General features: G+C 44.7%; 1 protein-coding gene across 1 annotated transcript in view; it reads left to right on the forward strand.

The window, feature by feature from the left end:
* The window catches only part of LOC141111970 (uncharacterized), a 50,749-nt gene that overhangs the window by 5,534 nt on the left and 22,398 nt on the right, over positions 1 to 22,817 (forward strand). Inside the window, exons 3-4 of the mRNA XM_073604217.1 lie at positions 14,031 to 14,164; positions 19,249 to 19,387. Of these exons, the coding sequence (XP_073460318.1) occupies positions 14,031 to 14,164; positions 19,249 to 19,387 (273 nt within the window). The remainder of the gene's footprint in view (positions 1 to 14,030; positions 14,165 to 19,248; positions 19,388 to 22,817) is intronic.

The raw sequence follows: 22,817 nt of genomic DNA on the forward strand, positions 1-22,817 counted from the left end.
AAAGTTACCAGTCTATCTCCAAGAGAGATTCCTGTTATTGTTTTGATAGTTTCAGCAACCATTTCCCAGCACTCTCTAATTCTTGGACATTCCCAGAAAATATGTAATATTGTACCTTCTGCTTCATGGCATCTCCAACAAACATCTGACATTTGGGGGTAAATCCGATGTAATACATTTGGTGTTCTATACCACCCAGTAAGAATTTTGTATCCCCCCTCCTGGCATCTACTTGCTACTGATGCTTTTTGATTAAATAGCAAAATCCTGCCCTTCTGTGCATGGGAGAATGACATCTCTAGATCTCTCTCCCACGCCTGGAGGAAAGTAAGTTCCTGAGCTGTCTCTAGTCCAGTTAATGTAGTGTAAAAATAAGACAGCGAGCGTTTCATTGATTCTCCCTTCAAGCATGTCTCCTCAAACGCAGTCAATGCTCTCACTTCTGCATATGTATTTAATTTAGATCTGATAAAGGATTCTAGTTGCATCACTCCACTGAAAAGTGAATGATCCTGCTGAAACCCCTACGTCGTATTGCTCCAAACCTAGGGTCCGTCATTCTGAAACACTGGCGTACCCAGGATCGGGAGCAATGGACTAGGTTTTATCGAGATAGGCGTTTTTTTAAATATCTTTTAAATCGTCTGCAAAGTAGTGCCTATTGTTGCATGTTTCCTCACTTCTGTTGGCACCTCAGCTCCTGATATCCATACTAGACCTTCCAATGGAATACCTATCGATGCCTGTTCTATCAGTATCCAGGGTTTCTTACTTTTAAGCCTACACCACTCCATCACTCTGGCTAAGTGTGAGGCTTCCTGATATCTTATTGGGTCTGGAAACCCTATCCCTCCTTTTCCTTTAGGAAGCTATAATATAGTTCTGCGTACTCTTGCTGGCTTTCCGGCCCAAATAAACCTTTAAAAATCTTGATCTGAGATCTCTTAGGAAACTTGAAGAAATCTTAATTGGCAGGGTCTATATTAGATACAGAAGTGTTGGCATCACATTCATGCTAATGATATTTGTTCTCCCGAACCATGTAAAAATTTAATTTCCTTTGAAGTTACATTTTTTCCCATACTCACTTAGCTCCATCAACAGGGATGGAAGGGATATGGCTGGGGCGGTTACAAAGAAAATTAAATCGTCGGCATAGGCCACAATTTTCTGTTCTTCCTTTATTTTTATCCCCTTAATATTCAAATTTGCCCGTATTTTTCTTAAAAAGGGTTCTATTGTCAAAATGAAGATCAGGGGTGAAAGAGGGCACCCCTGTCGCGTTCCGTTTTGAATAGAGAAAGGCTCCGAGATTCTATTGTCTATCTTTACCCTGGTGCTTGGTGTTGAGTATAAATTGGAAATCCATCTCAGCATCCCATCTCCTAGACCTATGTGTTGTAGTACCGCCTTTAAAAAAAATCCAATCTACCCTATCAAAGGCTTTTTCCGTGTCAGCTGAGACTATCACCATTGGTCTCTGCTGCCTTTGTGCAAGGTAGATCGTGTTCACCACCCGCTGTGTGTTTTCTCTTCCTTCTCTCTCAGGGGTGAACCCCACCTGGTCTGGATGTATTAAGCCCGGGATGTAATCTACCAATCTCATGGCTAAAATTTTTGTGAACACTTTAAGGTTCACATTCAGCAATGAGATAGGACGGTAACTAGGACATTGGGAGGGATCCTTCCCCTCTTTCGGAATAACTGTTATGTGTGCCAATAGTGTTTCTGTTAGGATTCGCTTCCCTTCGCATACTGAATTATAAGCTGCTATGAATCTCGGAGCCAATTTCTCAGCGAACGTTTTGTAATACGATAAGGTGTACCCATCTGGGCCCGGAGCTTTACCCATTTTCAGTAATTTTAATGCCCTCATAAAATTCCTCTATTGTAATTGGTACATCGCATTCTCTGGCTATCTCCTCTGTCAGTTTTGGCATTTCTGTCTCTTTGATATACTCCCTAGCTGCTTCCCATTTATTTTGAGCATTAACTGAGGTAGATTTCCTTTCTAACTGGTATAAGCTCTCATCATATTCCTTAAACACCTGAGCGATTTTCATCTCTCTGCATTTTGATTTGTGTGATGTGATTTCGAGTAGTGGTTTATCTAAGAGGATTTGCCAACATTCTCCCTGGTTTATTCCCAAATTCGTAAAATGTCTGTCTCCTTTGGGTTAATTTGGCTTTTGCTTTTTCTGTTAACTGAAGATTGAGCTTTTCACGTAGGCCAGCTAGTTCCTGTTCTATTGCTTGTGCCTGAGATTTTTTATGGACTACTTCTAATAGGGCGTACACATGGTCGGATTTTGTTCAGACATTCCGACAACAAAATCCTAGGATTTTTTCCGACGGATGTTGGCTCAAACTTGTCTTGCATACACACAGTCACACAAAGTTGTCGGAAAATCCGATCGTTCTGAACGCGGTGACGTAAAACACGTACGTCAGGACTATAAACGGGGCAGTGGCCAATAGCTTTCATCTCTTTATTTATTCTGAGCATGCGTGGCACTTTGTCCGTCGGATTTGTGTACACACGATCGTAATTTCCGACAATGGATTTTGTTGTCGGAAAATTTTATCTCCTGCTCTCCAACTTTGTGTGTCGGAAAATCCGATGGAAAATGTTCGATGGAGCCCACACACGGTCGGAATTTCCGACAACACGCTCCGATCGGACATTTTCCATCAGAAAATCCGACCGTGTGTACGGGGCATAATTCCCCAATACATTTGAGCAGCGGGTCAATTTGTTAATTCAGTTTTCGTTTCCTATGTGCCCCCATGGAGATAAAAATACCTCTCATGACACATTCATGTGTCTCCCATATACAGAAAGGTGTTGTTTCCCCTGTGTCATTTATTATAAAAAAATAATCCAGTTCTTGCTTTAGTTTCCCCTCATACTCGCTCTCTTTAAGGAGAGTTTCATTGATCTTCCAATGCCACTCTCGAGATTCCGCCTCCCCCATTTCTAGCGTACAGCTTGTCGGAGCATGATCTGATAGGGTAATCGATCCAATCAATGCTTCTATTAAGGATGTAATTATATTTTGGGAGGACAAAATATAGTCAATTCTGGAATAAGTCTTATACTTTGCCCGAAAAAAATGTGTAATCTCTGTCCTGTGCATGGACTGTCCTCCAACTATCTATCAATTGCAGTTCCTGTATAATTTTTTTCGCTTTCCTCAGTTTGACATAAGAGAGGTGAGTTGATCCTTTTGATGAGTTCCTCATCGGGTCTAGGGCCATGTTAAGGTCGCCCCCCAACACTAAGATTCCCTCCTTATGTTGTTGCACTGTCTGCAAGTAAACCTCCAAAGAGTTTACTTGGTCTTCATTTGGTAAATATAAATTTACCAGCGTGACTTTTTGAAGACCCAGGGTTCCCTTCACTATAAGGAGACGTCCCCCCTCATCAGTAATTACACCTGATTCCTTCCATGGCATCTGTCTTACTATTACAATAGACACCCCACAAGATTTCAACGTCTGCGATGTACTATGATACACAATCGGGAAACCATGGTTTTTACGCTATGGAATTTTATCCCTTTTAAAATGTGTCTCCTGTAGACTTAATTTGGGATTTAGGTCTTCCTAATTCCGCCATTAGTCTTATCCGTTTCTCTGGGATATTTAATCCCTTGACATTATACAATGTAAAAGTTATCCTAGTCGTTTCTAGAGTTGGCTAAATCTGAGAGAGAGGAGAAGGGGGAGAGGGAAAAAAAAATTTCCAAAACAATATTCCCCTTCCCTAGGAGCAAAAACTCTTCGGGTGGGTAGGTGGCTGAGTACAAATCCGGACCAGTCCTCTACCCCCCCAAAAAAAAAAAAAAAAAAAAACCCCAACGCCTCCGACTTTTCCTCCACCCGGAGGAGAGGCGTTTAATATGGGGGGTGCTGTCAAGCAGGCAGGAGTCTGTGCATTGAGATCTTACACAGTGCCCTCCACATATATCATTTTATGGCCTCTACCAAATCCACACTTTCTTCCTTATTTCCTACGACCTGGAGAAATAATTTTGAATCAGCCCATTTTTGCACCCTCATATCCCCGACATTTGCAATTCCATGTTCCCCCCTTCCCTAATCCAGCTCTTCTATCATCCAAATCCTACATATACATTCTAATTTTTTCTAATTTCCCCTCTCTTCCGTTTTACTCCTCCCTCCCCCCCTTTCATAAATTCCCCCCCCCCCCCAAAAAAAAAAAAAAAAACCCAAACAGGCAAGTTGCCATGCCAAAAAAATAAAAAAATGTCTCCCTTCCCTTTTCCTTTTCATCCAGTGTCCCATATCTTGTGTGTCATATGTGTTTTATGTCTTTGCGTATATATTTTACGTGTGTGTCTGTGTGTGTCTGTGTCTATTATATATCTTACTAAATAAATCCCTCCCCCCCAAAGAACAACAAAAAAAACCAGACATCAACTAAATATTAACCCTTCTCGCCCCCCTCCCCCCTCCCTCACCCCAGTGACTATCACATTTTACATTTCATTTTACAATTTTGTGCTAATATCCAGTGTTTTGTTCCTTAAATTGCAAATTAGTGTTGTAAGTGATTAATTCTGTGTATTACATATTACATACAAAGGGTTTCCCTCCTCTTTTTCTTCCCTTTACCCTCACACCACACACACCAAAAAAAAAAAAAAAAAAAAAAACCCCAAACGACAAATCACCTCCACAGTTTCTTAGGAGGGGCAACCGTCCCATATATATATTGAGAAGGGGGGGGAAAAAAAAAAAAAGTAGAAAGTTCTCTCCGTCTGCTGGGGGGAAATCAATCCATTTGTTTGCCAGGTCTTTTGATTAAATGATTTACTCCGTCTGGGATGGCCCCCACCTCTGTTGTTCCCTTTGCTGAGAAGATCCTTTTTCCCCTACTGTTGGTAGGTCTATCCAATTAGGCACCTCAAAAGCTGCTGACCCCAGGAACTGAAACAGCTCAGGTAGTTGCTCTGGGTCATGTAAATTAAAAGTGCATTCCTCCTTTTTAATTATCAGGGAAATTGGGTATCCCCATCTGTATGTCGCCCCACTAGACCGCAGGTGGTCCAATAGTGGTCTTAACATCCGTCGCCTATCTTTTGTCTGTCAGCATAGATATGAAAAAACTTGTATTTCCTGCTTTTTAACAGGGGTTGTAAAGGTAATTTTATTTTTTTTAAAAAATAACTAACATGTCATACTTACCTTCACTGTGCAGCTCGTTCTGCACAGAGTGGCCCCGAACCTGCTCTTCTGGGGTCCCTCGGCGGCTGTTTCAGCTCCTCCCCGCAAGAAATAACCACCTTAATGCGAGCTCCCTCGCATGGTGGTTAGTTGTTGCGGGCGCGCTCCCGTGATACAGCCGGCGGCTATAGCCGCTCGTTGTATCACTCGGCCCCGCCCCCCAGCGCGCCGCGTCATCGGATGTGATTGACAGCAGCGCGAGCCAATGGCTGCGCTGCTTTCAATCCATCCACTGCAGCCAATCAGCGACCAGGCTGAGCTGTAATAGAGATGACGAGAACGAGCAGCGGAGATTCAAGGTGTCAGGTAAGTAAAACGGGGGGGCTGGGGGCGGCGGTATTGTCAAAAGTTTTTTCACCTTAATGCATATAATGCATTAAGGTGAAAAAATTTTTACCTTTACAACCCCTTTAAATTCCACTGGGTTCTTTCGCCATGCCGCTCTCATTATCTCTTCCTTTATTTTATAAAAGTGTACTCTGCAAAGGACATCTCTGGGAGTTTTCTGGGCAGGATTACGGAATGTAGGGATCCTATGCACACGGTCGAGCTCAAAGCTAAATTATTCCTTCTACTCATTTCTATTTCATTGGACACCCCCTATTCATGTATGTATCCTTATAAAGGGGAAGATTACCATTAACCAAACGTTTCCATTGTATCAAGGAGGGAAGGTTGGGTTTCTTCCATTGCATGGCTATTTGCTTTCGGGCGTAAAAAAAGAAGCAACCCCACCAGTGTACGTTTTGCTATAGTCGGTATCAGCGTTTCAATCAGTCCTAAAAGACAAATCTCCATTACTGGTGGCAACGTGTTTAATGCGACTCTGTTTATCATGTCAAGTACCTCCCTCCAATATTTCTATATTTCAGGGCAGTGCCAGAAAATATGTGCGAAATCTCCTGGTGAAATTCCACACCTCCAACATTCAGCGGAGCAGGCAGGGTTTATAGTGTGAAGTCTATGTGGAGTATAATATGCTCTGTGTACTATTTTAAATTGTACTAATCTATCTCGTATGGAAACTAGAGAGCGAAAAGGGAAATCCCACACATCATCCCAATCATCGTTATCCAGGGTGGGTATATCACGTTGCCAGCGAGTCCAGAGCTTATCTAGAGGAGGCAAGGATATTGAGACCAGATGTGCATATAAATGTGAGGTAGGTTTCTCATCACAGTTAGTTCTAAGTGTTCTCTCCAGCCCGGACTGGACTATGGTACATGTGGAACTTGGAAATTGTGCATCAAAGGCATGTGACAATTGAAGATAGCGAAATGACATTATATAAGAAGGAAAGCTGTGATAACGGTAATAAGGACATTTGTGATACTATTTGTGAAAGATTTAGTGCTAAAGCAGCATTACAGATTTGTCGGAAAACATTGTATGAATGTGGCAATAAATGTGGCAGAATGCTAGCTAGATCCCTTAGGAAACAGAAATTGGCGACCTATATACCATACCTAATACTGCCAAATAGCCCCAAAGTCACAATGCCCCACGATATTGCCATAGGGACAACTAAACCAGGGAAGGCACCGGGTCCAGATGGTTTCACCATCCAGTATAAAGCCCTTTTACCCTCTCTCATGGTCAAACTGTTCAACACAGTAGGATCCACCTCATCATTTGCTGTAGATACCCTGCAAGCTCACATATCAGTGATCCCTAAAGAGGGCAAAGATCCAGCTTCATGTGGGAGTTATAGGCCAATTTCACTGATCAATATAGGACTCAAACTATTCAGGAAGATCTTAAAGACTAGGATTCAGCAACATCTACCGCATCAGATTCACTTAGACCAAGTAGGATTCGTCCCAACCCGGGAATCTAGAGACAATACCACCAAAGGTCCTAAACCTACTACACATATCCAACAAATCCCACGCCCAATGTGTGTTTCTAGGCACAGACGCTGAGAAAGCCTTTGACAGGGTGAATTGGAATTTCATGCTTTCAGTTTTATGGTATGCAGGATTCGGCACTAAGATGCTCCAGTGGATTTTCACAATTTACTCCTACCCCAGAGCTCGGGGCCGAGCCACTGGGGTCCTGTCAGAACCTTTTTAAAATAAATCATAAAATAAATGGGACACGACAGGGGTGCCCTGTCGCCCCTCCTCTTCGCCCTGTCATTGGAACCTTTTTTAGGTACCGTATGTTTGAACCCGGATGTTACTGGCATAAATGTTAGGGACACTCAACTAAAGGTTTCGGCTTACGCTGATGACATGTTATTTTCCCTTCCAAACCCTTGATCTCACTCCCGAACCTCCTTAAAGAATTTGAGAAGTATGGGGCCCTCTCCAACTTTAAAATCAACTTTACCAAATCTGAGGCAATGGGAATTAATCTCCTGCAGCCAATTCTTTCACAGCTCCAGCTGAACTTTAAATTAAAATGGAATAGCTCCGTGCTGACATACTTAGGCACACTCATCCCCTCTAACATATCCAAGATATTGGAACTAAACGTCCCCCCATTACTAAAAAGAGTCAGAGCTCTCCTGGACAAATGGAATACAAGACTCCATTTGTGGTTTGGCTGCTGCAATATCCTCAAAATGAGTATGCTTTCTAAATTCCTATATCTCCTACAAGCTCTACCAATTTATATCCCATCTCACTATTTCAAATTGATTCAGAGGGTATTTTTTGAATTTATATGGGCCCATAAACATCCACGTTTAAAGAGAGATCAGCTCACACTACCCAAACAGTATGGAGTGTTGGCAGTGCCTGAAGTATGTAAATACTATCAGGCTGTCCATCTGAGTAGACTCATTGACTGGAATGGACATCAAGACATCAAGTTATGGGTTCAGTTGGAACAGGCTCAAAGTGCCATATCTCTCTGTAGAGCATCCTGGTGTTACAACGCACTGCCTAGGGATGTGAAAAACCATCCCCTTATTGGCTAGACTACACGACTTTGCTCTCTTCTGTTTGCACAAGCATCTTTTCTTCCCCAACTTTGCCGCTATTCCCAATATTGGGGAATCCACTTTTTACCCTGGGATACCAAGATGCATCCTTTCAAAATTTGATGAACTCTGGCTGTTCACAAGCCTCTTACTTCTTGATTGATAGATGCTGGCCATCGATCTCTGACCTCACCAACCCCTCAGGTTCCTTCTGTCTGGAGGGCTCTCCAACTCACTCACTTTTTCAGATCTCTCCCGCTCCCGAGCAACTTCTGCCAACTTCTCATAACTCTGGTGGAGTACTGAAACGGAAACGGGGGTGATGCCAAATACACTTTCGACCATCTATAACCTACTGATCATACCTCCAGAGACTCATTCCTTATGCTGCCTTAGGGAGTGGGAATGGGATCTTAGTCGCACTCTTAGTTCACATCAAAGGCAACATATCCTTCGATTTACATATAAATCTTCCATCTGCATGAGAGTGCAAGAAACTAACTTTAAAATCCTAACCAGATGGTATAGGACACCGGTGAGGTTACAAAACATTTTTCCTGCAACCTCCGTTTGTTGCTGGAGATGCCAGGAGGAACGGGGCACTCTCCTACATATTTTTTGGTCCTGTCCCTAAAGCTAAAATATTTCTGGAAAGAGGTTAGATGTGTTGCCCAAAAATGTATGTAACGCTCGATAAATTGGAAGACCTTGTCCTTTCGGCATCATCAACAAGAACATTACTCCAAAACTTTGTTGCTATGGAACATGTTCGTCTTCTCTGATGAGGGCTGAACCCTTTTTGAATGCGACTCTGTAGACTAGATGTACTCTGTTATGACTAACGTCTTTTTCCCTCTCCCTAGATCCATGTCTCTACGACTCTACAGCCCTATAGTACTCTTCTTTATATAAAATTTAAAAAAAAATGATTTGGGCTGGTTCCGTGGGCCCACCCGACCGAGCAATTTATTCTTTGGCTATGATCTACACTAGCTTTTTCAGGTTTCGAGGTTATGTCTTCCTTATATTCCCTATAGCCAGGAATATAAATGATGCCCTGGGCATTTAGTGGGCATAATGACTTTTGTTTTCAGTATTTTTTCATTTTTTGCAATGACAATGTGTTGTGCTGTACTATATGTCACTATGTTTATACAATGTTGTATGTCCTCGGACCATGTCCTTTGACTAAATAAAAGATTTGTAAAAAAAGAATAGAAAATAAAGAAATAGAATAGAATAAAAAACAGAATAGAATAAAATAGAAAGAATATAACCATCTTCTGAAATTCAAATAGAATAGAAAATAAAATAGAACAAACAATAGAAACAAATAGAAGAAAATAGAAGAAAGTAATAATATAACCGGTTTCCGAAATTCGGATTACGAATAGAATAAATTCTATTGTACCCTCCTCTGAGCACCATCCCTTGGTTTTACCCCCTTCCCGCCTCCTAGTACTGCTCCTTTTAGAGAATACAGAACCAAGTATCATTTTGTGCTACTAAGTGATTTGCATGGAATTTTTTTAGACCCCACCAGCAAAAATAGATCCCCCACACACCAATAAACCTCCCCAGCAACAATAGATCCCCCACACAACAATAGACCTCCCCCCAGCAACAAAATACCAATGCAGCAACAATAGACCCCCAGCAGCAACAGACCTCCCAGCAGCCAGCATCAATAGACCCCCCAGCAGCCAGCAACAGTAGACTTCTCCCTCAACATTAGATCTTTCCCAAAAACAATTGACCCCCAGCAACAAAAGACCCCCCCCCCCACACACACACACCAGATCTCCCAGCAGCCAGCATCAACAGACCCTCCAGCACACCTTGCCATAAAAAACATTCAGTGCTGGAGGTGCCAGACCTGCGTTCCTGCTTCTCCTTCTCCTCAGTAATAGTCCGCACAGAGAACGTCCTATTAATAGCCCATTCATTAAATGCATGCCACGTCGTGGAGTCTGTGGTGTCCTATGGAGTTTTCTCTGCTGGCCATACACTATGCAAATTTCATCTGGTTCCTGATGTACTTAGTTGCAAAGCAGCTTAAATTCACTTGAATGGGTTGCGTTCGACAGGGGGTATAATTCCTGCCACAGCTGCGATGCAAGGTTTTTCCACCCCCAAATGCTAATTCAAAAGAGGAATTAAACATCCATTTCTTATTCTGTCCCTCCACCCCCTTCTAACAAATGCAACATTTTTACCCTTGTGTTGCTTTTTTTTACCATTTTGTGTTGCAAGTCAGCACTTCCTGGTTTCTGGTCTAGGATGGGCCCCACTGCGTCCTGGGATTGCTATGTCACAGCTATCCCAGGAGACCACATGTTACTGAGCCCCAACTTTGTGGTGCATATGTGTGCGGTGGGTTTCCACACATGTGCGCAAATGCTGCAGGGTGCTATAGTGCAAGAGGCTGGTGGCGTTTGTGCGCACGCACAGAAATCAGCACACATGCACCTAGGGTTGCCACCTCATCCCTTTAAAACCGAAAACATAAATTACACAGGTTCTGAGACATATTAAGGTGATAATTAAACTCACTTGGTGCATTATCTGCTTTTTTTGTTGTAGGCCCTTTTCACACGATCGGACCGTTCAGGTCCGCCTGTCAGTTTTGACGGCGGACCTGAACGGGCGCTCCATGTTCGTCCATGGAGCATCGGATGTCAGCGGAGACATATCCGCTGACATCCGACCTGGTCCGATCCGCTGAAAGGCAGACGGATGGCTCTACGTCCAGGTCCGTCGCTGGCGGATCGGATCGGGGGAGATCTGACGAAAACGGACACGCTGTCCGTTTTCGTCCGATCCCTCCATAGGCGGCAGCGGTGCCTGACAAGCCCCTCCCCGCTCAGTGGGCAGAGAGGGACCTGTCATCCGCCGGCTCAGCGGAGATCAACGGACTGATCTCCCGCTGAGCCGGCGGACCGAGGCGGGCTCCGTAGAAACGGAGCCCGCCTCGTGTGAAAGGGGCCTTATTCTTTTATTTTAAGTGTTGCAGTTTACAGTCAAACAGATTAGGTTTGCAAGCCACCGGAGCCACACAGTAGAAATGGTCAGGGAAAACAGATCAAGTATGAGGGTGGCCTACAGTTGTTCATACATGTGCAACAAATAAAATAGCGATGTGAGAACAAGCACGAAAATTCGTAAGCTTAAAACTGTGCAACCATTTTTAACGGAAAAATATATTATATATTATACTGAGAGGAAGGGCTTCCTGGTGCCCAGGTGGACCCATACTGGGAGTCATGAAAGGGAGTCACAGGATATTTTGATATCCAAAAAAAAAAAAAAAATCAGCACCCAGAGCAAGCCTATTAAAACAGGAAGGGGAGCAAATGTGAAAAAAAAAAAAAAGGAAAAAAAAGAAAAAGTAAGAGGCAGTTGTGAAGAGTAGGAGTAAGGGATCACCTGTCCAATGTACAGAAGAGTAGAGATGAGATTCAGCAAGAGGGGTGGAGCCTGTAGCCCAGGGAATGTAGCCAATCTCAAGGGTTCAGCCCAATTGCGAGAGCCCCTGAAGATAGACATCAGTATATACAAAATGTTGCCATGGTCTCCAGGTGTCATGGAAGATCTCCTCCCTGTTGTGTGAGATCCTCCATGTCTCTGAGTTCATTGACGTTGGAAAACCACAAGGATTTCGACAGTGGTTTCTCAGATCTCCAACATAGGGGGATGCATGCCTTAGCCGCATTCAATAACTGAATTGTGAAGGAGGCCTTATACTTCTTGATTGGATTTTCTGAAAGATGGAGCAGACAAGCTGCAGGGTTCCCCTCCAAGTCGACGTTGGTCAAGTGCTTGACAGTACCAATAACCCCCCCCCCCCCCAAAAGGGCCCCAATTTGGGACAATCCCAAACAATATGAAGCATTGTTCCCTCTGCATTACCACATCGCCAACATGTACTGGGAACTTGAGGATAAAAGCGGTGCAAAGCCACGGGGACTCTGTACCATTGAGCCAGGATCTTGTAACCAGTCTCTTGAATTTAGTGTGCAAAATGGCAAATTTTCTCCTGCGCGTCAGTGAATTGAGTTTCAAGGTTTGCTTCCCATTTAGAAAGGAACCCGGGCACATACCCTGCTATCGGTCGGATCAGAGACGTGTAAATTAACGAGAGGCGGATTGGTTCCTTCCTATGGCAGATATGTTCCAGTTCCATGAGCTGTCAAGATAAACCCGGGGTGCGCGAACACCGACGGAGAAAGTTGTGCAACTGGAGACTGCTCCAGAAGTCTAGAGGTGGGTCTGTAGCTGTCGCGCAGAGGGGGAGAGCTGACTGTCTGGTGCCAAAAAAATCGCAGAGATGAAGGTGCCCACTTACAGCCAGGCGCTGAAAGTGAGGGTTCTGAAGACCTGGTATAAATTCTGGACTGCCCAAGATACGCACCAAGAGGGAAGGTAGTGGTGATATTGAAGAGTGTCTGAATGCATCCCTATCAACCGACAATGTGCTGCCAAGAGTGGGGTGGTCGCTGAGGGCCTTTGGTAAGGAACAGGTGATCCAGGGCCAACTCTTCACTGTGTCATTGGATTCTTCCAGTTCCATGGCGACCCACTGTTTTGCTTCACCATGGCAATACCAATCCACTATTCTGGTAAGATGCACTGCTCTGTAATAGGCCATCACATCTGGGAGTCCTCCGCCCTGAGGATGGAGATGGAGAAGTTTGAGCTTGAGGCGAGGTCTCCGATGGGACCATACAAACTCTCTAAACATAGAACTCACCCGTTGAAAGAACTGTAAGGGGAGATGAATAAGCAGTGCCTGCAGCAAATACAGCACCTTAGGCAGCATGGTCATCTTGAGTGTGTTGCATTGTCTAAACCAAGTTAGAGTGAGGGAGTGCCAGTGGAGAAAATCAGTTTTAAGCCAGGGGAGCAATGGGACGAAGTTTGCCGAATAGAGAGTAGAGGGGTCAGGTTTGCTGTCAACTCCCAGATAATGGTTCGAGTCAGTTGCCCAGCGAAGAGAGAAAGAGGATCGTAGAGATAAGGCCGTGGTTCTGTCTACTATGATGTTCAGCATTATCTGCTTTAATTAGCCTCAGAACCTGTGTAATTCATATGTGTTCGGATTTAAAGGGATCAGGGGGCAACCCTACATGCACCACTGGTCTTTGTCAGCTCCCAAATAACTGGAAGAAACTGGTGGCACATCTACGCACATGCTGTTTTTTTGTTTAAATGGAGCCATGGAAAAGGAGCCAGCGTGCAGGCAGATATAAAAGACACAAACGAATGCAGCTCAGTATTAACATATTAAATGTACTGCTTTGTAATTGCCAGCAGTCTAAGATTCTGAAGCTACCTTTCAAGGCTCTATATAAAATAAAAGTTTTTAAATCATTATTATTATTATTACTTTCTATCAGCATCTTGCAATCTCCTGTACAGTAGAGCTCAGACTGGAGAGGGAGAAGCAGCACAAAGAACCAGGAAGTAGAAAAATGGTGATAGAAGGAGAGATCACAGAGAGGAGCTCAAGAGTCTGCTGCATCATCTTTCACTGTCCAGTCACAGCTTTGGGGAGGGACAAGACCTGTGGGTGCTACTAGTCTGCACCCAGAAAAGAAAAATCAGGTCTCCTGTCCTGCCAGACAGAACTATTCTATGTAGCAGAGCTGTGTAAATCATAGAACTGAATGGACAAAAATTCAAATACTTTGGCAGGTAACATGGCTCACTTTTATGTATTACACCTATGAATTAAGCTCTTTTATGGGGTTCTGCTTTACCAATTGTTAGGGGTGGCAGTGGTCATGTTTAGTTAAACACATGATGCAGAACGGAGGAACACTAATAAAAATATATTGATTTCCCTCTTACCCAGGTGGGGCTGGATTGTTGAGCACAAGCTGGTCATGCTGCGGTTGACCCCCTTCGAACCTTGCGCTGGCTACAGCATGGGAATTTTAATAAGAGACTGTCCGCTCATAAAATCAGTTATCTGCGCATATGGAAATGGTGAGTTTCAGAAGAATAGACTGACGTGCTACTAACCTCCTTACTGGTGTGCCTTGATGTTTGGCATGGTGGAGAAGTAGATGGAATAACTGTAGCTGTGTAATGTATAGGTCAGGGGTCTAAACCTTCTAAACAAAGGGTCACTTTAGAGGGGCCTGACTGTGACCAATGGAAGTACAAAATGCCCCACCATCAACTGGAATAGACAATATCTCAGGCTTTGTGAGTAAACAAGTTGCATAGCGTCTGTGGTCAGTAGGAGGGGGGGAATAGTGCCCCATCAATGGGAAGAATAATGCCAAATTGTTTATATCAGTAGGAGGAATAGTGCCCCATCATTGGTGTCAGTAGAAAGAATAGTGCTCCATCATTGGTGTCAATGGAATGAATCATGCCCAAGTGTTTATATCAGTAGGAGGAATAGTGCCCCATCATTGGTGTCAGTAGAAGGAATAGAGCTCCATTGTTGGTGTCAGTAGAAGGAATTGTGCCTCATTATTGGTGTAAGTGGGAGGATTAGTGCCTCCTATCCCAGGGGGAGATAAAGGCAAACAAAGGGCTGCATATGGCCCATGGGTCACAGTTTTGGGACCACTGATTTAGGTTGTCTAACATGAAGGTCAGTGCCCAGGGCATCTTTTAAATTTAATTTGCAAACACTAGTGAACAGCTTAGTATTTTAGGGGGAAAATATATAATCTAAATATATAAACTTGCGCTGATGGTGTGAAAAAATTTTAAAAATTTTTAAAAATGGGTGGTAAAAAATGATTGAATGAAGCTGCTAGACAATTGACATAGTGATAATATATATATATAAATACAGCGTTCACAAACAAAAACCCATAGTGAGTGATAACAAAAACCATAAAGTCCATACAAAACTATGAAGGTGCTTCACAAATGGTGCGTAAAAATGCAGGGAATGCTTCACATCTGGTGTGCAGAAAGTGCAGAGAAAATGTTGCAGAAAAATTTTCAGATGTACCAAAACACCCCCACATGTGTCCCCACTCACCAAATCACAATGACACCCAGCTTTTCAGTCTGGGAGTCGGTAAAGGCTTGTAACGATATCCAAATAATGTTGCAGGATAGCAGGTTCACTGATGAGATGATAAACGATCCTTCATCAGTGAACCTGCCATCCTGCAACATTCTTTGGATATCGTTACAAGCCTTTACCGACTCCCAGACTGAAAAGCTGGGTGTCATTGTGATTTGGTTAGTGGGGACACATGTGGGGGTGTTTTGGTACACCTGAAAATTTTTCTGCAACATTTTCTCTGCACTTTCTGCACACCAGATGTGAAGCATTCCCTGCATTTTTACACACCATTTGTGAAGCACCTTCATAGTTTTGTATGGACTTTATGTTTTTTGTTATCACTCACTATGGGTTTTTGTTTGTGAGCGCTGTATTTATATATCTTAACCGCTTAGTATTTTAGTTGGCATTTACCAAGGTATTTATTAAGCATCTGCAGAGCTCAGCTTAGTAGCTACCTTCAGCTTGACAAATAATGCTTTCTAAAATGCATTGTATGCCTAGTCCAAGTTATAGCCAGTAGTTAGGATACCAGTGCAGGCATTGGACTAAATCCACTCATTACTGCTTGCCACCCCTTCTATCCATGGCATCAAGGCCGGGACAAGGGATGGGCAGGAGGGGAGGCTGCCCTGGGCACTGTGGTATCATGTGAGGTGGAGCCACAAGGAGATTGGGGAGGGGAGGGGATTTGTGTTGGAAGGGGGCATTTGGGGGGTGGCAGAGGGTAAGTATTTTTCTAGGAGGGGAAGGGGGGAGAAGAATTGTGCTATGAGAGGGGATTTGGGTACAATTTGTGCTTGGAGAGGTAATGGGGGGGGATATGATTTGTTATAGTAGGGGGATTTGGGGGGCGGGGGGAGAAAAGATTTGTGCTAGGAGGGGGGGCTTGAAGGGTGGGGGGGGGGTCATGTTAGGAGGGGGGATTTAGGGGGAATTTGTACTTGGAGAGGTAATGCAGGGGGGAAGATTTGTTAGAGGAAGGGGGGTTGGGGGGGGGAAGATTTGTGCTAGGAGGGGGGGATTTGGGTGCAATTTGTGCTGGGAGAGGTAATGGGGGGGGGGGATTTGTGCTAGGAGGGAGGGTTTAGGGGCAATTTGTGCTTGGAGAGGTAATGGGGGGGGAGATTTGTTATAAGAGGGGGGTTGGAGGGAGAGAAGACTTGTGCTAGGAGGGGGGACTTGGAGGGCGGGGGGAAGATTTGTGCTAGGAAGGGGGATTTGGGTGCAATTTGTGCTGGGAGAGGTAATGGGGGGGGGGGGGGATTCGTGCTAGGGTGCTAGGAGGGGGGATTTGGAGGGAATTTGTGATAGGGGGCCACAGTTTGGCATGTTTGCCCTGGGCTCTAGGTGACCTTGTCCCAGCACTGCATGGCATGATACTCATGACTCAAGTTCTGGGGGTACATGGAAAAGCAACTCTGGCTATACATTCCACTCGTGTTCTCTGTATAATATTAACATACCGTATTTATCGGCGTATAACATGCACTTTTTTCCCCTTAAAATCAGGGGAAAATCGCGGGTGCGTGTTATACGCCGATCCCCTGCGATACTGAGCTGACGAGTGTACTCAGCTAGGTTCGGATAGCTCCGCTCACAGTCACGCCCATCCCGGGCGGGACTACGAGTGGAGCCGAAAGTGAACGAGAGCCGCCGAGGACCGGCTCTGTGTATTTCGGCACCGGCGGCGCCATTTTCAAATCGCGGTCTGCGATTTTGAAGCTCAGGATCGCAGAGGATCAAACTGCGAGCTGCAAGGCTGCACTGGGGCAAGGCTGCACTGGGGCAAGGCTGCAATGGACACTGGGGAAGGCTGCACTGACAAGGCTGCACTGACATGGCTGCACTGACATGGCTGCACTGGGGCAAGGCTGCACTGAGAAGGCTGCAATGATGGGCATTTAAATGTAAGTTTTTTCCCTTCAACTTCCCTCCTAAAAGTTTTTTTTTCCTTAAAATTCCCTCCTAAATTGGGGTGCGTGTTATACGCCGATAAATACGGTATATATATACACACACACACACACACACACACTTTAGGTTGAGTGTGATGGCTGAAGTCATCCTGGCACCCTCTATTCCTGACACGGGGTCTGGCTGAAGCTTCCACCGTGGTCCCCATGTCACCAGATTTAGCTTGTAACTTCTAATCTCAAGTGCAAGACTGCATCCACCTAAACATGACAGATCAGAGCTAGCTTGATGTAAATGGTGCCCATTTACCTCCACACACCCACAGAGCCATCATGGGTCTGACACTGTCTGCTGTGTAAATGTGGACACAAACTGAATGGACACAGATGTAAAAAAACTGACATCCACCCCGTTAAGGTCCGAATCAGCAGAGGATCTGCTCGTTGATCCCCTGCTAAATGGAATTCAGGAGCACCATGTGAAAGGGGCCTTAGGCCCCTTCCAAATGGGCCTCATCCAGCCTGATCCCCTGCTGAATTTCAGCAGAAGGACCGCATGTTTTTTCTGCTTTTACACACTGAATTCTTCTGGACCCTGTTGAATCTATAGGAGGCCAGATGAAACCAGACCTGCCTCCATTTATATAAAACTACCTTCAATACATCAAGTTTAGGTCCAGAAAAATGGATAAGGATCTTTTTCAATTTTTTTTTTTGGACCTGGACGGAAGTAGTCGGATGTAAGTGAATGCACGTCAGGAGCATACCTACTGGGGTCACAGGGGTCTCAATTGTGACCCGGCCCCATGCTGCAGGGGGCCTGTGTGCCCCCCTGTAAGCCTGAATAGGAGAAGGAGCAGGGGCAGCTACACATAGCCATTGCCTGCGGGAGGGAGAGAAGGAGAAGTGGGCACTTAGCGGCTGCAGGAGGAAAATGGAAAAATATATTCCTCTATATGCAGCCACCCCTGATGCTCCTCCTATCCAGCTTACTTCTGCTGCACCCCTTGTGCTCTTTCCTACCCCCTCTCGTCCCCCCGCAGCTCTGCCGGGTCCCCCCCCTCCTTTCCCGCCGGCTGCTGCGAGGGATCTGTCAGGATGGGGAGCAGGGAAGGGGCTTGTAAATGTATCATTTACTGACCCCTTCCTTTTCAAATTAGAGAAGAAAAAAAAATGGTAAAAAAAAAAAGAAAATAACAAAAATAAAAAACTGACACCAGTGGTGAAACTGCCAGGGTCACAATTGTTGCTCTTGCAACTGGGCCCTGGCTTTCTACCTCCGGTGTCATGAACAGGTGTGACCAGATTGTGCGGACAAAGAGGAAACCAAAACGCATGTAAAGTGAAATAGGAATAATGTTTATTTAAGATAAGTGATATAAATAAACAAACACCCCAAATACAGATAGTGCTCAACCAACCAACAGAAACCCACAGACAACAGATAATATATACAGCCAAAGGGAAGTACCGAAATCAAACACGTAAGCCAGGCCAGGGTCACACACAGGGGATAAGCAACTGACCAAGGGCAGGATAGGAGAGGGAGATAATGGATGGGATATGGATACAAGGGAATAGGAACACAGGAAGGACAGGATCAGGATGGGATCGGATACAGGCTCAGGAGCAGGCTCAGGTTCAGATACAGGTTACAGGTCAGGGCGCAAGGAAGAAAGATACCAAGGCAAGCCTGTGAGGGCTTGCCGGGTATTTAAAAGGCTGTAGTAATTGACCTCATGTTACAGCTGAGCGCAGAGGGTGCTGTTTGCTCCACACTGCCGGAGTGCACCCGCTGGTTGACACCGGTACTACGGCCCAAGCATGCAACAGTGCCACCAGCAGGAGAGTCCTCTTACTACAGGTCCTAGGTGTTGGAAGACACCCGCTGGTGGACACTGGTACTGCGATCCAAGAGACCGATAGCGCCACCAACGGGTAAACCCTCTCTTTATGGTCTCTTGCACTGGGGTCCTGAAGGTTCTAGTTACGCCACTGATGGACGTAGCTCATAGACTTACAAGACACTTCCAATCAGGACTTGATTATACCGCTTGTGTGAAGCATTACTTCAACAATATACGTGGAACTCACTTTATCCTTTGATTCTTTTTACTCAGGTTCAATAAATGTCACTTCTATAAAGAACAAAGTCCCTTCATATGAAAATGCCAGCTTGACCTGTAAGGACATTGGCTCAATAGCCACAAAGCAGCAAATTGAGGACAACATCACAAACATCACAAACAACACAAACACGTATGACTTACAGATAATTGGCTCCTCCAATCTTGTCTAGTTTGGTTTACAAAGGGGGAACTATCATTTCTGAGACCCAGCGGGGGTTGAAAATTGCCTAAAAATTGCTGTGTTTTTGATATAGTGGGAAACAGGCTGGGTTCACACATGTGCGGTGAGAATTGAAGCTTCGTTTTCACAGCTAATTGACAAAGTAATTGTTCAGTGTTTCACATCAGTTTTTGATCAGGATCAGGTCAGGATTGCATCAGTATCAGGTCAGGTTTACATCAGGATCAAGTCAGGATTTTATCCTGTTCACAACGAAATGCATCTGCGAGTCAGATGCATTCCCATAGAAGATAATGTGCTTGCAATTCGCACAGCAATGCCCAGAAAATGCACAAGTTTTTTGGGCAATGCGGAGTGCGAATTCAACGCACATATGTGAACCAGCCTAATTCAAATGAACATATTTTAAAATGTCATGCGAATTGGATGCGGTGTAAGCTGCATCCAATTCGCATAGGTGTGAACCGGGCTTTACATTTTCGTTATGCCCTTATTTCTGTCTGTGACCCCCATTGGGAAGTTCATAAAAGGGGGGAGATTTGGGACTTTAAATGAGGCACAATAATGTGCCTCCATCCCGATTATAGGTACAATAGAAAGGGAAGTTGGGACTTTAAAAGAAGCGCTTGGGTAGTGGAGGGAAAATAGACCATAGTAGAAATGCATTAAGAAATGTTTATTAATTATAAGGAGTACCAAACAATAAAAGAGTAATCATTTCATATACAGTAGACAATTCATTAATATATGCATAGGAAATGTACACATAACATAAACATAGTAAATATTGTATATACGTATAGCAGCACAGGATCCGATGTAAATACAACAGTAATATGGCATAATATTGCTAGCGACAACAAGCCTGATATCGACACATGCACCCACATGGTAAATGTGCATTTATTGAAAAAGGAAAAAATTGATGTAATAAAGGAAAACAGATGGTATAAGTAACAATGGTTCCATATGAGATGTAGCTGGGGCATCGTTAATACAAAGCTCGACGCGTTTCGTGGGTATGTTCCCACTCATCAGGAGCTGATGCGATTGGGTTTCCTAAAGAATATATATAAGAGTATAATGAACCATAGAATCCATATAAAAGTAAAAAGTAATAAAATGAACATTAAATATCTATAGCTGTTTATACCAAACGCACTCACCGACTCAAGCAACAAGTGCAGTGTGCTGTGGTGGGAGCAGGGTGGGCCAGGGTCATAGCCTCTCCACGGGAGCCGAGGCGGCATAAATGTAGATGCGACATCGGGCAGGAAGAAGAAGATAGAGTGGGGTAGAGTGTGTCCACAATGAAGATGTATTGTCGTGGGAACAGACAATTCTGGGAACAGAGCAATATATCTCATTAAGTGTATATCTGATTAATAATGATGTTTAATGAGTAATATAGGTTAAAGAGTAAATAATGTACCCAGGAAGTTCCAAGAGAGGTGATGATGTGAATAGTAAGTGTGTGTATATGGGGATCTGTGTTTATAAGTGAAGGCAAGAGGGTGGGGGTAAAAGTAACCAAAGAGAGTGAAAGCATAATAGCAAACAATGCGGGAGAAATTGGAAGTAAATGGCGACTGATAAGTGAGGATAAGGTAAGACCACCATAGAGATAGTCACATGTACCAGGAGAGCAAAAAACAAAAAACAGGAGAAGAAGGAGAGGAGAAAGGACATTGAACCTACCCAGATGCAGCATCAAAGGCACCAGCAACCAAACGTACAACGTAGGGCTGGTCTGCAAAGACCCCAGAAAGAGACTGGCCGTGTAAACAGCCAGCTCCAAGTGGGGAATATAAGTATGCCGCCAACTCCACGTGGGTGAAGCAGAGGAGGAGCCGCCGCACCTGAACCGAGTTACACTCAGCCGTCTGCGTGGAAAAGCTCCTCCCTGATGGCACCGAGATGGAACACGCTGGACGTCGGCGCGGTGACGTCAAGGACTGACGTCACGCGCACGACGCAGGGGGCGTGGCTCCGATGCGCAGAGGGGCGTCCGCCCGATCCCCCGATCACAAAATAGATGGAGAGAAAGGGAGGACCCACTGGCGCATCGCAGCTCCCGCAGGGAGGGGAGCCCAGCACCACCCACATGCCCAATCATCACACACAAAGCACAGGTGCTGGTCAGGTGGAAGGTGTATCTAGGGCATTTGTAAGGAAAAAACCATGTGGGGCATGGGATCAGTGACCAAGATGCTGCATAAAAGAGTTGGAATAAAAAGTGAAATAGACAATAATATGTCCACAACTAGAGGACATATATGTCTATAAACGTATAAACGGGACACTGTCCTATGCATAATGATCCCTTTAAAATAAAAGCGGACCTCACACAGGGAGGGTAGGGGAGCACTACCAATCCCATATAACCAATTGCTTCCATCCCAGTAATATATGAATATAAAAGGGGGGAGATTTGGGACTTTAAATGAAGCACACGTTTATAGACATATATGTCCTCTAGTTGTGGACATATTATTGTCTATTTCACTTTTTATTCCAACTCTTTAATGCAGCATCTTGGTCACTGATCCCATGCCCCACATGGTTTTTTCCTTACAAATGCCCTAGATACACCTTCCACCTGACCAGCACCTGTGCTTTGTGTGTGATGATTGGGCGGGTGGGTGGTGCTGGGCTCCCCTCCCTGCGGGAGCTGCGATGCGCCAGTGGGTCCTCCCTTTCTCCCCATCTATTTTGTGATCGGGGGATCGGGCGGACGCCCCTCTGCGCATCGGCGCCACGCCCCCTGCGTCGTGCGCGTGACGTCAGTCCTTGACGTCACCGCGCCGACGTCCAGCGTGTTCCATCTCGGTGCCATCAGGGAGGAGCTTTTCCACGCCGACGGCTGAGTGTAACTCAGTTCAGGTGGGGCGGCTCCTCCTCTGCTTCACCCACGTGGCGTTGGCGGCATACTTATATTCCCCACTTGGAGCTGGCTGTTTACACGGCCAGTCTCTTTCTGGGGTCTTTGCAGACCAGCCCTACGTTGTACGTTTGGTTGCTGGTGCCTTTGATGCTGCATCTGGGTAGGTTCAATGTCCTTTCTCCTCTCCTTCTCCTGTTTTGTTTTTTGCTCTCCTGGTACATGTGTCTATCTCTATGGTGGTCTTACCTTATCCTCACTTATCAGTCGCCATTTACTTCCAATTTCTCCCGCATTGTTTGCTATTATGCTTTCACTCTCTTTGGTTACTTTTACCCCCACCCTCTTGCCTTCACTTATAAACACAGATCCCCATATACACACACTTACTATTCACATCATCACCTCTCTTGGAACTTCCTGGGTACATGATTTACTCTTTAACCTATATTACTCATTAAACATCATTATTAATCAGATATACACTTAATGAGATAT

This window comes from Aquarana catesbeiana, linkage group LG11, assembly GCF_042186555.1.
Source record: "Aquarana catesbeiana isolate 2022-GZ linkage group LG11, ASM4218655v1, whole genome shotgun sequence".
In the NCBI taxonomy this organism is placed as follows: domain Eukaryota; kingdom Metazoa; phylum Chordata; class Amphibia; order Anura; family Ranidae; genus Aquarana; species Aquarana catesbeiana.